Source organism: Elephantulus edwardii, unplaced genomic scaffold (genome assembly GCF_000299155.1).
Source record: "Elephantulus edwardii isolate Elephantulus edwardi_28Jun2011 unplaced genomic scaffold, EleEdw1.0 scaffold00032, whole genome shotgun sequence".
Lineage (NCBI taxonomy): Eukaryota > Metazoa > Chordata > Mammalia > Macroscelidea > Macroscelididae > Elephantulus > Elephantulus edwardii.
This window is the reverse complement of record NW_006399782.1, coordinates 1,536,567-1,551,734: the sequence shown is the minus strand read 5'-3', so window position 1 is coordinate 1,551,734 and position 15,168 is coordinate 1,536,567. Positions and strand designations below refer to the sequence as shown.

The window sequence follows — 15,168 nt, the reverse complement described above, 5'->3', positions numbered from 1 at the left end:
AACTATCCCCTTCGACATATCAAAAACACAAAATCAATTCTCATGAAGTCACACATGTCCACCATTCTCCCACACCTCTTTCTTCTCATCTCAACACCAGTCTTACTGTTGTTCTGGACCTGAAATCCGTTGTGATAGCTCACAGACCACACCTAACTGTATTAAGAAGTTAAGAAGGTTATAAGTTAGGTTGACAGCAAGATACAGTCATTCAGTCAGGACAGCTTCTGAATGTGCTCAGGCACCTCAGCCTCGAGCCTCACTGTGTTAGGTCAGTGTTACAAAGCTTTCAGTCCTGCCAATTATGGATCTTCCTACCACTCTTTCCCTCTCCATCCCTAGTTGTCCAGCAAACTTGGGCAAAGGCTTCTAGTTTTGATTCTATGGGTTAGAAGTTTCAGGGTCCACTTTGACTTCTATGAGGTCGCTGGTTCTCTGCAGCTACTATGGTTGCTGTGTCTGTAGGTCCCTGTCTGACTGGAGTAAGAATCTGTCTCAAAGGACACTTTGCATGTTCTTGTTTCTTCTATGCTGGTGGTGAGGGTTCTCCCATTCTGCTGCTGCTGCTGTTGTCATGTACTGTTGACTCAGAACTGACTCATAGCTGACCCTCCAGTGGGTTTTTAGAGGCAGTTAATCACCCAGGAGGAGATTGCCCATCCTTCTTTTGTGGAGCAGCTAGTGTATTTGAACCGTGTGCCTTTGAGATTGCAGCACAGATCTTCCCAGTTTAACCATGAGACTAGCCAATCCACCTGGCAAAGTTAGTCAGTATCTAGGGTAGCCATTTAGAACCATAAACACTTAACACCACACATGATTAATCATTTTCTATCATTTTTCCACTGAGTTGTTGTCTCACCTGTTATTTATCATATTTCCCTGTATAATTGAGTCTGCTTTTCTGTGAACTCTGTTCTTTTTCTTTGACTTATTTTTGTGTACCTAAAATAGTAAGACCATTCTGCCTTAGATCAGCCCATAGTGATTCTTAAAATGTATATTGCTGTGTTCTTATCAGGAGCTTATTAATTTGACCATTTTTTCCTTTTATATATACATTTTTGCCCAAGCTCAAAACTCACTGCCATTGAGTTGATTTCAATTGGGAGGAGACTACCCCTGGTGGACTTCAACTACTAAAAACTTATAGCCTTTGTTTGCAAAGCACTGCTTACTACATACTATACCACCAAAGCTGCCCTTACTCATTTTGGAAACCATTTGTCATGTTCTTTGATAAACTGCCGCAAATGACGGCAAAAAAAAATGTGTTTGTAAGCATGGTCTCAATTTAAAAATGTGCGGCAATGTGTTAAAAAATCCTTTGGATAGTTTTATTAAAAATGTATCAGAACTATTCTCTGTTGATCTACTGTTCTAGCTTTTTGGATGATCTTCAGCAAGATTTTACTTACATGTGATGTTAATGATATTACTCAATAATTTCCACTTTCTGTTGGATTACCTTTCAGGCTGTATTTAGACAAGGCTGAGGCAGCAAGGATATCATTACTGATGTCACATGAATCTTAGCAGAAAGCAGATAATGCCAGAATGATGTTTATTTGTATTTTAAAGACTGTGCAAAGGAATTTGACTGTTTGGATCACAGTAAACAATAGCTTACATTGGGAAGAATGGGAATCCCAGAAAACTTAGTTAACTCATGTGAAACCTAAAGCTTGACCAAGCAGGGCAACATGGTTACGTCGGGAATGTTTCCCTTCTGCATACTTACTCTGTCTATATGCAGAGCAAATAATTTGAGAGGCTGGGGTTTATGAAGAAGAAGATGGCATCAGAATTCAAGAAAGACTTATTAACAGATGACACAACTTGGTTTGCTGAAAGCAAGACACTTCAGAAGGTAAAAAACTAAAGACTTAACATTAAGAAAACAAAAATTTTTATCACAGATTAGATAGACAAACATGACAGATGGAGAAAAGATGTCAATGATTTCATCTTACTTGGCTTCACAATCAACACCTTTGGTAACAACAGTCAGGTGTTACACTGGGGAAGTCTGTTGTTAGGGAACTCTCCGAGGTGCTGAGGAACACCACTCTTATTTTGAAGACTAACGTGCTTTTTAGTCAAGCACTTTTAATTACTTTTAATGCATCTGAAAGTTGAACATTGACTAAGAAGATGCCTTTGAGCTGTGGTGTTGGAGAAGAGTACTGAATATCTCATGGACTGTTAAAAGAACAAACATGTCTCGGAGAAAGGTATAGCCAGAGTACTTATTTTTTCCTATTTTTAAATTTTTTTATTGATTATAATGAAAGTTTACAGAGACTTTGGATTTCCATTCATTCATTCATTGTTGCACTTTTCTCCTTATACAATCCCTCCCCCAAGTGTACTCCACTATGCAGCTTTCCTTCTAGACTCCTGTCATGACAATGATACCTAATCATATATCCCTTTTAAACAGTTTTCTCCTTCATCTGTTTCAGTGCAGTATACATTATTTATCCCTTCTTTCAGTCTCCTCTCAAACCCATGTCAGTCCTATTTTACAACAGTGGCCCTGTGCAATATTTGTCCTTTTGTGACTGAGATATTTCACTCAGCATAATGACCCTCCAGGGTCGTCCATTTTGCATAATATTTCATGAATTCCTTATTTTTCAATGCTGCATAGTATTCCATTCTGTGCATGAATATACCAGATCTTCACTATCCATTAGTTTTTTGATGGGCACTTGGGTTGTTTCCAGCTCTTTGCTATTGCAGATAAAGCTGCAATAAACATAGGTGTGCATATATGCGCTTGAGTGGCGGTTATAGTTTCTCTAGGGTGAATGGTAAATATTTAATCAAGCTTTAGTCCTTTAAAATGAGGACCCTTCATTGCAAGTGAATGAAATCCAAGTTGAATTAGCTTATATACAAAAGACATTTTTAAAGAATCACTGGATAACTTAATATGCCCAAGTTGAAGCATATGATGAGGCCTCAGACAGCATTATAAGCAGGGGTTCTTTAGCTGTGTATCTGTGTCCTTTCTGTGTACCTGCTTCATATTTATGTTGCAGAGTGGTATTCTCTATGTTGGGGAATATAGCACTCAACAGTTCCTGAATTTCATTTTCTTTTTTTTTTTAAGTTGTTATTTTTTATTGTAGAGGGGGAAAAATATCCTAAAATATCTGTTAAATAACAATTCTTAACAAAATAGCTCTCAGCATCTGCTGGCTTCACGTGGAGTCAGATAGAACGAGTGGCCATGTGCTGAGCCCACGAACGTCCCCACAATCCATAGGGAACCCTATAACCTCCAACATGTCTTCCAAAATTCTGCATAGTTGTCCATATTTGATCCAAAGGTGAACAGTATACAAGCTGGCAGAGAAATTAGGACAGCTAAAAAGAAAAAGGTTATCCACTGTTGACTTCAGAACAAAGGCCAGGCAGGAATTCACTGTAATGTCCTTTCAACTATTCTTAGTGTTTGAAATTTGAGTTACAGGCAGACTGAAAAGCTGCTTGCATGTAGTTCATGCTTTCCCCCAGATCTGCCTAAAGAATACTCTGGATTTTTTTTGGTTTTGTTTTTCAAATCAGAAATAGAAAATCAGTTCTTCCCAATTGATGTCTGATTTCTGTTCTGTCTGAAAAAGGCCTCAAGGCAATCTTAAACCATGGGGTACAGTACACTGATGCGGTGTTAACAGTTCCTGGGAGGAGATGTCTGGTTCAAAAGCTCGTCGCAGGTTTGTGATGGTCACTGGTCTGTCCACAACCGTCACGTGGCTGCAGCTACAGAACAGAGGCAGATCCTTGCTGTGGGGATGGAATCCTTTCTGGCGACAGGAAGAAATCTCCTCTAGTCCATGGTCAGTTAGTTTAAAGAAGCCAGTTTCCTGGAACTTGGGGGAGCAGACGATGGCTATCGACTCAGGCAGCAGCATCTGATAGGAGCAGTGAGTGTGCAGGTCACCGCTGGACAGGAAGGCGGTCTGTGTGGGGTGAGTGTGAATCCAGCCCAGCGTGATGAGGCCCTTCTGGTCCTGGATCAGGAAGAGCTCTTCTTCATTCTCTGTGTTTCAGTAATCTGACCCAGCGCTCTGCTTCGGGATGAGAATGTGGGTGATGGTAAACTCGTTCTGCGTCAGTTTACCACAGAGGATCCCACACGTCTCCACTCCCCGGGCAGTGTTGGCACTGGCTAACTGGAGGAACTGCGGGTAGAGTCGGGCGGGCACCATCATATGGCACAGGCCGTCAATTGTGGGAATACTTTCTGAGCTGGTCAGCACCCCAGGCTTCAAGGACCTGTCCACCAGCGGTGGCTTAGCTGGCTTCACGATTGAGTTAACACTCTGAAGGCTGTGTGGCTGAGGCAGGTGTGGTAGGGAACACGTCTTCGGAGGCTTTCTCCAAGTCAGGCCCCCGGGGACCGCCGGGGCCCGGGTCCACCTTCCCAAACTCCTGTACAGTCTTCAGGTGCTCTTTTTCGAGCTCCTGGTTGCGGATCATCTCCTGGAAGGCGTGGAACTGTTCCTGCTCCAGCTGCTGCTGCTGCTTCTGCTGCGTGACCCTCTGCCTCTCCTTCTCCAGCTTCTGCTTGATGTCAATCCCTGGAGAGAGACTGCCTTAGCCTTACCTCTGTATCACATACTGGGGTCTGCATTACACCCTGGTCAGCTGCCAGGCATTTGCTTGGTATTCCCCACTTTTTTTCTGCTGTGTTTGGACATTATTCCCAGGTAGGCTTTTAGTTTTGAGGCCATCAGGAAAATGATATATTTGACTTTACAGAGAATGCTATAAAGAGACACATGGCAGAAATGTTGCTAAAATAATTGACAACATAAAACAACAATATGGGTTGAAAATTGCTCTAGAAAATAAATGGGTTTGTTGTAAATTGTCTTTATGGGGTGTAGTGTTAATGTAGTCATAGCAGTGTAACCACTGCCATCAATGAGAAGTCAACTCCTAGCTACCCTGTAGGATTTGGTAAATTAGAATGCCCTAATCGTCATAAACAGACTGCCACCAAACACTTGCGCACTGTACTACGAGGGCTCATTGGATGTGGCTCAGGAGGGACCAGTCAGAATCTAGAGAAGGACTTCATACTTAAGAGTGGAGGTTCTGTGAAAGAGACGACCTTCCTCAAGATGAATTGACACAGTCACTGTAATGAACTCAAACATGGCAACTGTTGTGAGGATGATGCAAGACCAGGCAGTGTTTTGTTCTGTTGACATGAGGCTGCTCTGATTTGGAACCAGCACCTAGCAACGACAGATTTATTCTCTGGATGAAAAGTAATTGGATGGAAGTTGGTTCTAATCTCCTTTGTTTTCCAAATTGCTCAATATCCAGGGTGTCTCCCTTTTTTTATGAAGAGAACCTTAGCTGTAGAAGGAAATCTCTTCTGCTCTGTGCCCTTTGGTTTGGGGCTGGTGCTTTTCACCCTGTGCCTCTTTATCAGGACATTGCTGCTTCCTCGCCCTCCATCTTTATATAATGGATACGCCTTCCTTCCCTGTGTAGTCTAGGTTACTTTCTGTCTGTTTTTAAATGAAATTTCTTTTCTAAAGTAACTTTGTTCCTAATCTGTTTATTAGCACTTCTCTGTCTGATTTAACCTTATTTTAACAGCCTGATTCTTTTTTAATACCTTCCAGGAAGTAGGAAGAAAGAAAAGGAAAGGCCAGAAATTTCTCCACCATCTGACTTTGAACATACCATCCATGTTGGCTTTGACGCTGTCACTGGAGAATTCACTGTAAGTTTACTTTGTTGGGGCTCGTTTGTGAGTTTGCAAACCTGCCCTTTTCAGTACTGAGTTTGAAATTACTTTTCTGCTTATATACAATTGAATTATTCTGCTGTTTTACTGTTTATGAAAATATAGTTGGGTGTATCTTTTTTCTTAGGGGTGCTGAGCCTACTGATTTATAATTTTGCAAAATATGTTTAGGATGAAAATAAAAGACCTTTTAGAAAACCATAACTTCTAGGATTTATTCAAACCTACAATTGTCTAGATTGATTTTTTGATGTGTTTTTAAAATCATTCATCTCTGAAAATTTATTGAATCATTTTTTAAACTAGTTTCTGAATGTGTTTGTCTTAGGGTATGCCAGAACAGTGGGCTCGGTTACTACAGACCTCCAATATCACCAAACTAGAGCAAAAGAAGAACCCTCAGGCTGTACTGGATGTCTTAAAGTTCTATGACTCTAACACCGTGAAACAGAAATACCTGAGCTTCACTCCTCCTGGTAAGACATCAGAAAATGGTGAAAGGCTGATTTAAATGGATTCCAGAATTTTGAAACACTTCTCGATAAAGAGATTGAAAGGAAGGATGATGAGATTGCTAAGCCATGCCTCTTGTTTTTGTTTTTCCCCTTCATACACTCTGCTTTTTATGATTTGATTGAGGAAATTTATTTGCATAGTTTGAAACCTGAGGGTTATATCAACATCTTAGTTTTGCCAAAAAAATGGAACTATGGATGTTTTGACCTTATTTTTTATTTTTTCTGATTTCCTGTTGCCTTTGAAAGACTAGTGTTTGAATGATTCTAGAAGGAAAGAATACTGATTTACAATAGACGTTTTTAAGAGGAAAATTGATTACAGAGATACGTAGATTTTGAAATAGAAAGTTCATTTTTAAAAATCAAGTGTATAAATGCATAAAATGAGCATTAGAACCTAAGAATAGTTATACCTCAGTTGGAATATGAGAAAACACTGATTTTAATCAGGACCAGACTAAAATGTATATATTACCGAAGTCAATTATCAAGTCTGGTTTGACTTCTGGTGATCCTGTGTGATATAAATTAGACTACTCCACAAGTTTCTTCGCTATATTCTTAATCGAGAGGACCTCGTGAACCCTGGGGGCATAGTATGTAATGCACTGGGACTGCTAGCCCAAGGGTTGGTAGTTCAAAGCCACCAACCACTTTGTTAGTCTCTTCTCATAAAGATTGACAGTCCCTGAAACCTGAGGATTCCTGAAAGTTGAAAACAAGTTAGTGGCAGTGGCTTTGGTTTTGTGGTTTTAAAACTTAAAGGACCTGGCTTTCTGCATCTTTCTGGCATTGTACCACTGGGTGGGTTCAGACAGCCAACATTTAGTTAATCTTCTATCTACATCCTTAGGAAAAGGTCAGCTTTGTCTCTGGAATTTCTTGGTCAGCTGGTCAGTCTATGGAAATCAGTGGTATTTTTATTTTTTAGTCAGTTTATCTAGGAAATACTTAATTCTTTTCATCCAGTAGGAGCCTTGGCAACACAGTTGTTAAGCTCGAAACTGTTAACAGAGAGGTCGTGGTTCAAACCCATCAGTCACTCCTTGAGAGAAAGATATGACTGCTTCTACAGAGATTACAGAAATGGTTCATAATTCCAGAGTGCATATTTTAGCAGTTAGCTGTCAGTAACTGCTCAAGGATTTCCTCTTTTCTGGTTCAAGAGTTATGTGAAGAGTTTTATTCTGCACAGTTGTCATTTTCTGATGCTTTTACATTCCTTAATAGACAGTTTTCTGAAGAAAATATATGCTTGAATAAACTTCTGGTTTATTTTATCAAATAGAGATTGAGAAGTATTTTTTTAAAGATTATTTTAAAAATTTCATTGAGGTATAATTGCATGTCATTAAATTCATTCATTTCTTAAATACAATTCAGTGATTCTTAATGCATTATATCTATTGTAGGATTTGAGATTTGTAGCCCATGGTCTTGTATTAAGGTATTTCTGAGTGCAGACTGATACTGTCCTTTTTCCTCTAGATTTAATTCAACATGAAGTGAAATTCGTTTAAAAATATTTTACTTTTCCCTCCCTTTTTTTCATGATGTAGCAGTTAGGTTTCTTGAGTTAATTTAGTATTATTTTCTGTTTCATATGCAGAGAAAGATGGCTTTCCCTCCGGAACACCAGCAGTAAGTTGATATAATAATTCTTGTAGCTCTTGTTTTAATTTAGGTGATCTAAACCAAATCTGTTTTTCTCTCAAATAAATTATAGTCATTAGAAGTAAATAACTAATATTAATATGTGTCTTTAGCCATGTGATTAGTTGAAGAAGCCATATTAAGTAAATAAAATTCCTTTGAAAAGATACTTGGAGTGATTAATGGTATTTTAGAGCAATTTATCTCCTTTTAAGAAAAATTTTTGACATGTTTTCACATTTAAAACATTAACACGAAGAACTTGATAGGATTCTCTCCTCTTTTTCCTTATCCTGTCTTCTTCATACTGTTATATTGAATTAGACTATAGAAATACATTGAAAATTGTCGGCGTCCAGAATTCTCTGAAACTCAGTCTGGGTTATCCTTTAAACCTAGTTTTCTCTTGGAATGACACATGTGCTGATTTCAGTTCCTTAGTTAGGAGGAAACAGTCTCCTGGAGTTGTATGAGAACTAAATGAGATAACATACCTAGTACATTGGCTCTTCGTAAAGGTTCGTTTCCCTTAGTTTTACTAGGGAACTCTGGTGGCAGAGGGAGTTATGTCTCAAACTGACACCTCTAATTTTTAATCCACCAGTCACTCCTTGAGAGAATTAATCTCTTTATATATGATTTCCAATCTTGAGAACCCAATGAAGGGTTAGCTGTTGATCTTATATTACCAAATACATTGATTATTCACTTAGAAAAAGTACAGCCAGCGTGCACCTTAGAGGCAAGGATGGCAAAGCTACATCTCACAGACTTTGATCATGTTGTTAGAAGGGACCTGCTTTTATTCTTGGAAAGGTGGAGAATCAGGGAAAGAGGAAAACTCGCAATGAGATACATTGACACAGTGACTGCACCAGTGAACGTTAAGTATGTCACAGATGCTGAGGATGGCACAGGATAGAACAGGGATCAGATCTATTGTTAATAGGGTCATTATGAGTAATACTCAACTCACTGGCACCTAGCAAGAATATATGATCTTGTGTATTTACTTCATAAACTCCTGTATAATTAAGTTTTAAAATCAATGAGGCTTTATAATTTTGAAATAAACATTTTCACAAGTATGTTTAAATGATATCTAGTTCATAGGGTAGCTATGAGTCCTAGTATACCTGATGGCACATAACAACAACAAGAAATCATATTTTAACTTGTTGTATTTGCTCATGTGCTAACTATAGCTGAATACAAAGAGTTCCGAAACATCCACGGCAGTAAACGAGGAAGAAGATGATGATGAAGAGACTGCCCCTCCTGTCATTGCTCCACGGCCGGACCATACAAAATCAGTGAGTTTGTGAGCAGTGTATTGGCCTTGTATGTGTTTTAAAAACAAATCTTTGACATTAGAAGCTTTAAGATGGCCAGACTTAAAATACTTGATATTATAAAGTTTAGCTAGGAGATCTTCAAAATCATATATCAAAAATTAAGATTTTAGGGGAGCTCTGGTGGCTTAGTGGCAAGAAGCTGCACTGCAATCCCAGAGGTGCATGGTTTGAATCCACCAGATGCTCTGCCTCGGAAGGAGGGACAATCTCCTCCTGTACCAGTCAGATCCAATTTGACGGTACATACACAAAAAATAATAAAATAAAAATTTTTTTTAGAAAAGATTTTTATAAAAAATAAAAATCAAATGGTTGACATACTTGACTTTTTTCCCCTTTCTGCATTGCACCATTTCTTCCAAAAAGAGAAGTCTGATCCCCTTTTTGCTTCCTCTGTTCTTAGCCTTTATAGATAACTACTGTATCTAAAGCTTAGGTCTTACCTCCCAATTTACAGTTCGTTCAAAGCCATGATATTATTCAAAAGACTTCTGAGAGTAAATTTTCTGAACTTCTATGATAGGTTTTTGGGATTTTTTTTTGGAGAGAGATGACTCAATTTATTATTTTGACCTTGACTCCATCAGTCCTGCTTTAGGCTCCAGCATTGCTAGGAAGTGCCACCTCCCACCCTGAGAACAGTCATGCCCATAAGCATGAAGGGGGTAAACTAGTCAGGGCTCTTCAGAATAGTCAGGGTTGCACACTCATCACACAAGGAAACTACAGGATGGGCTCGGTAACTGCACAGTGAGTGTGTGAGATGGGCAAAGTTCCTTTCACTGTGGCGGAATGCCTTAGTCTCCAGATTCCTGGACTGGAACATGGTACCAGATAAGTAAGGTCATCCAAACAGTGAGCAGGCTTCCCTTTCTACAGGACTATAGTGCATCAGTCACCATGTGAAGGAGCTCCAGCAGGCTGGCAGTGCCCAGGGTCCATATAGTTCAGAAGCTCGAAGCTCTTGCCATGGCTCTGGCTCTGGCAGCTTTGGCCTCGTCCTCTAGCTCATTTAGGAAACATTCCTGTGACACTGATTAGAAGGTATAACCATAAATAGCAAGCACTAGGGCCCCGATGCCCAGGCCTGTCATGATGTTCCGGGTCTGCTGCTATGGCAGCGTCTTCAGCCACTGGGCGAGTTGCTGCTGCTTGGGAGTCAATTTTTCCTGAGTTGGGTCGATGCATTGAGCCACTGGGTCCTTTTTACTCTTAGCATTTAGAGTGTCTCCTGCTCTGGGTGCTGCCATGTTGCTGCTACATCTTTTCCTATGGTAGAAGTTTTAATAGTCGCGGCCATAGGTAGAGACAGAAGAAAGGAGGTACCTCTGTGAGTCCATCTTTCTCCCTGTTCGGTAGTTGATGGTAAAGTGTGGGGCAGGTTCTGTGCATTTGGAGTGTGATGAAGTGGCAGTACGTTTGATTGCCAAACCTTTGAAGACTTTAATGGAACCTGAGTCAGTGATTGACAACCCTCTTGGCTTTATCCTTTGGAACTAATTGAAAGGAAGTAGTGGAAATTATATTTGTGTAAAAACTAGTATTTTCTGTGTAGCTGAAAACGTGACTTTTAAACTTTGTGTTTTTATTATATTGTTAACATATCATATGATGTGTCAAGGAAAAAGTGCTTCACATTTTTCCTTTTCATAGTCAAAATGTTATTCTCATACTTAATACTGGAAGGGGGAAAAAAGAATACTGAAAGAAACAATTTTGATTTGGTTACAAACCAGAGAACTCAGTAGTGTCACAGTAAGCAGTAATGAGCACTCTTTCTGCAGATTTACACACGCTCTGTAATTGACCCTATTCCTGCACCAGTTGGTGATTCTAATGTTGATGGCGGTGCCAAGTCCTCAGACAAACAGAAAAAGAAGGCCAAGATGACAGATGAAGAAATTATGGAAAAATTAAGTATGTTGACTACATTTTGCATTACTTTTTTTTTACACATTTTGCATTATTCTTAATGTCAACACTCTTAAGCCTGACCCATATGCATTTTCACTGATAATTGCATAATTTGACCTAACACATAAAGGATTAATTATTTAACGTAGTAATATTTTTTAAAAAATGTTTTCTTGTAAGAGCAATAATGTCAATGAAAATTAAAAGCCAAAATGATACTTTTCCTTGTTTGTTTAGTAACCAGCCCACTGCTCTTGAGTTTCAAGTCGTAGTGACCCTTCATCCAATTTCCAAGATTGTAAATCTTAAAAAGAGGAGACTGCCTATCTTTTCCCCAAGGAGCATTTGGTGGATTTGAACTGCCAACCTTTTGGTGCCAGCCTATTGGTTAGCAGCAATACATCCCACATTGTGCCTCTAGAACTCCTTGCTTGTTTGGTAGTACATTTGACAGATATCTTTAGTTGAGTAATTAGTAGTAGTATCTCTACAAGGGTCAGTACCTTTGAGAATGGTACTTTTTCTTTAAGGAACAATGTTTGGAAATGTCACAAGGAGAGATGGAGAGGAACAGTGTTGTGTGGGTTGGAATCCGGTTGAGAGGAGTGGATTTGATTTGAGTTTCTGTACAAATTTGTATATGGGCATAAAACTTACTCAGAGGCTATCTTTTTCTCTTCTCCTTTTTAATCTATCTGTGTTAATGTTAATTAATCTGTGTTAATGTTCACAGTGCCAGAGAGAGGGTAGAAGTTAAATCTGATGGCAAATCTACTCAACTGTAGCTAGAAGATAAGGAATGTTAACTGAAAAGGATCAAGGAAAAATACTTTATAGATGAATTGTGCAAAACATTTATACACTCTCCATTTATCTGCTCTTCACTTCTCAGTCCTTTTTCATATAAGTCTTTGTATCCTGTACCACTCTTCTTTACCATTACCACTAATTGCTTTAAATTCCTACTCAAAGGCGACCCCTTGTGTGTGCGACTAGACCTGCTTCACCGGTTGTCGGTAGCTGATAAGTTGAAGGAAAAGTGCCGTTTTACGTCCAGCATGCTGTTCTTTGTGCACTTCTCTAAAACAGATGTCTGATTAGATTTTATTAATTTTTCTAGTAATAAATACTTTTCTGAATATATCCTAAAGACGTAAGATACAATCAAAGAATGTGAAAAGCCATTTAGGGTTTTATCATTTATTTGAATAGCATTCTTATATCTTACAGTAAATAGTGTTTTGCATTTCAAGCAAATACTATTGATGAAACTTAATATAATGTTTGAAAAATCACTGTCCTAAAATAAATGAAACATATTAAGAGTCTTAGTGATATAAAAATTAATTTCTGGTGGCCTAGTGGCAAGAAGGTGCACTGCGATCTCATAGGTGCATGGTTTGAATCCACCAGATGATCTACTGGAGAAGGAGGGACAGTCTCCTCCTGTACCAGTCAGATCTGATTTGACGGTACACACAAAAAATAATAAAATAAAAAAAAATTAATTTCTATTTTTAAATGCTTGACTAAGCTTCCGAATTTTGTTTTAAAATAGGAACTATCGTCAGCATAGGTGACCCCAAGAAAAAATATACACGATATGAAAAAATTGGACAAGGGTAAGTTTTTGTGACTCTATTGCCATGATGTTCAATATTTAGTACTTGTGCCGCTTGATATCTCTGTGACCTGCTGATTGTGAGCACCTTACGTTATAGGATTGTAAGTTCCTTGTAGATTCTTTAAATAAAGTTATTTCTAAGTACATTTAATGAAAAGATTAGGTTTTTAGATTTTACAATACTGTTACTTTTTAAATGTTGTTATCCCTTGTTGGTAAGGGGTACATGGATGGGGAAGATGGCCATTATATTTCTTTTAAAGACTTCTAGATTATATGAATAATGAAAACAGTCAGATTATAGAGTTAGTTATACTAATCCTCTCATTTTTAAATCCAATTTTATTTGTTAAATTCTCCTAGCTAAACTTGGGGGCTCTGATGGTTTAGTGCTAAGGAATTGTGCTGCCAACCCAAAGGCAGACAGTTGTAATTCATAAACAGCTACACAGAAGAAAGATGGACAGTCTCTTGCACTGCAGTTTACAGCCTCAGAAACCCTCAGGAGGGTCAGCTATGAGTTGGTTCTGACTACGGCACATAGCAACAACAGAACTTTGTTTCTTCTTTTTGACTTGGGGGCTATTTTTCATTTCCTGCTGTTGCTGTGTCAGAAATGTTACAAGTGGTATTTAACAGACAAATTTATTTTCTCATAGTTTAGAGTCCAGAGTAGGATAGAAGTCCAGAAATTGAGAATGCTGCTTCTACGGCAGGGTTCCTGTCTCTGTTCTCCCTCTGTGGGCCTGGCGTCCTCGGAAGTCCGTGTGCCTTGACATCAGTTTTCTCCTGAGTCTAGGGAATTCTCAACTCAGGAAATCCAGATCCAAAGACAAGTTTAAAATGTTGCAAATAGTCATGAAATATGATGGTAGATAAATTGTAGTATGTTCATGTCACAGTGAAAATGAATGGACAAAAACTAGAACATGAACTGTTAGAAATGTAATTTTAAATTAATGCGAATTACAGAAAAGAAAATAAAAAATGAAACCCCTTGAAATTAAATACTACATTTTTAAATGTTCTATACTATTTCCTTAGTTAAGTATAAAGTCCTTAGCTATGACATTATGATAATGATCTTGAAACTTTAAATTTTACTGTGTCTCTTTCTCTTTAGGGCTTCTGGTACAGTTTTCACTGCTACTGACGTGGCATTGGGACAGGAGGTAGCCTTTTTTCCGTATTTTTTTATATTTTTGAGGTATAACCATTATCTTTTAGTATAGAAGGAAACTTAACAAAGCTGAGAATAATCAATAAGAACTTTTTAGGTTTAATATTTTAAATGCTTAGTATTTAGGGCATGCCTTTGACTAAGGGAAACCATTTGTGTCATAGACAAATAAATACAAAAATTCCTTTTCACAACTTGAATGGAAAGGAAATTAGTTCCTGGAGCTAGGCTGACATTGTTGTGGTTGATTAATCAATTTTAAGGCAAATCTAAAAATAAGTTGACTGCATTGCAAAGCGTTATGTATGAACACTATGGAAGTAAAAGTATAGGTATGTTGTGACCTCATTGTATAATACAGAATTGTCATAAAAGAAATAGTTAATTGGTTGATGTTTATAATATTCTTCTTTTGTGTGTTTAAATTTTCTAAAAGAACTAGAAAATCTGTACTGAATTTTGTTTTTTTTCACCATCTTTCCTTTGTAGGTTGCTATTAAACAGATAAACTTACAGAAACAGCCCAAGAAGGAATTGATCATTAATGAGATTCTAGTAATGAAAGAATTAAAGAACCCCAACATAGTTAACTTCTTAGACAGGTAAATATGAGTATTTCCAAAATAATAAGGATAAAATAATAGATTTTTTTAAAACTTTGTGATTTAGAAGATTAGCTGCATTAAGTCTAACTAGAATAGAATGTCAGTGCTGAAAGGGAAGTTTGAAGGAAGAAGATACCATGTTGTTTTAAGCACATGTTTTTTTCTGCCTGAATATTATTTTAGCAGAGAGAAGACAATTGTTACTACTAACAACACTTATATTTGTAACAAATAATCAAAAGCAGAAATGGTTTTCCCCTTAGGAGAGATGACTGGCCACACAGATTTTAAGCTTTTAGATTAACTTTTAATTTCAAATTCTGCCTTTCATGAGCAAATAGTGTATTTATAGTATAACTTCATTAACTTAGAAATTGCTATTAAATAGCAGAACTTGAAAATAGAGAATTAGATGTGTTATTTCTCTTTTAAGCAACTGCATATGTGAATGAAGGGAAAAAAAGAAAGTAATGAAAAATGAGGACTAGTGGCTATATTGGAGAGCAAGAGAAGTATTGGATGGTTTTATTTGTGGTTTTTTTT

General features: G+C 37.9%; 1 protein-coding gene and 2 pseudogenes across 1 annotated transcript in view; 1 reads left to right on the top strand and 2 right to left on the bottom strand.

Moving 5' to 3' along the window:
* LOC102868610 (serine/threonine-protein kinase PAK 2-like) overlaps positions 1 to 15,168 on the top strand; it is a 50,063-nt gene that overhangs the window by 7,269 nt on the left and 27,626 nt on the right. Inside the window, exons 2-9 of the mRNA XM_006884190.1 lie at positions 5,652 to 5,752; positions 6,105 to 6,252; positions 7,904 to 7,935; positions 9,153 to 9,260; positions 11,087 to 11,219; positions 12,775 to 12,838; positions 13,964 to 14,012; positions 14,510 to 14,622. Of these exons, the coding sequence (XP_006884252.1) occupies positions 5,652 to 5,752; positions 6,105 to 6,252; positions 7,904 to 7,935; positions 9,153 to 9,260; positions 11,087 to 11,219; positions 12,775 to 12,838; positions 13,964 to 14,012; positions 14,510 to 14,622 (748 nt within the window). The remainder of the gene's footprint in view (positions 1 to 5,651; positions 5,753 to 6,104; positions 6,253 to 7,903; positions 7,936 to 9,152; positions 9,261 to 11,086; positions 11,220 to 12,774; positions 12,839 to 13,963; positions 14,013 to 14,509; positions 14,623 to 15,168) is intronic.
* LOC102848219 lies at positions 3,636 to 5,481 on the bottom strand (annotated as a pseudogene).
* LOC102847811 lies at positions 10,250 to 10,552 on the bottom strand (annotated as a pseudogene).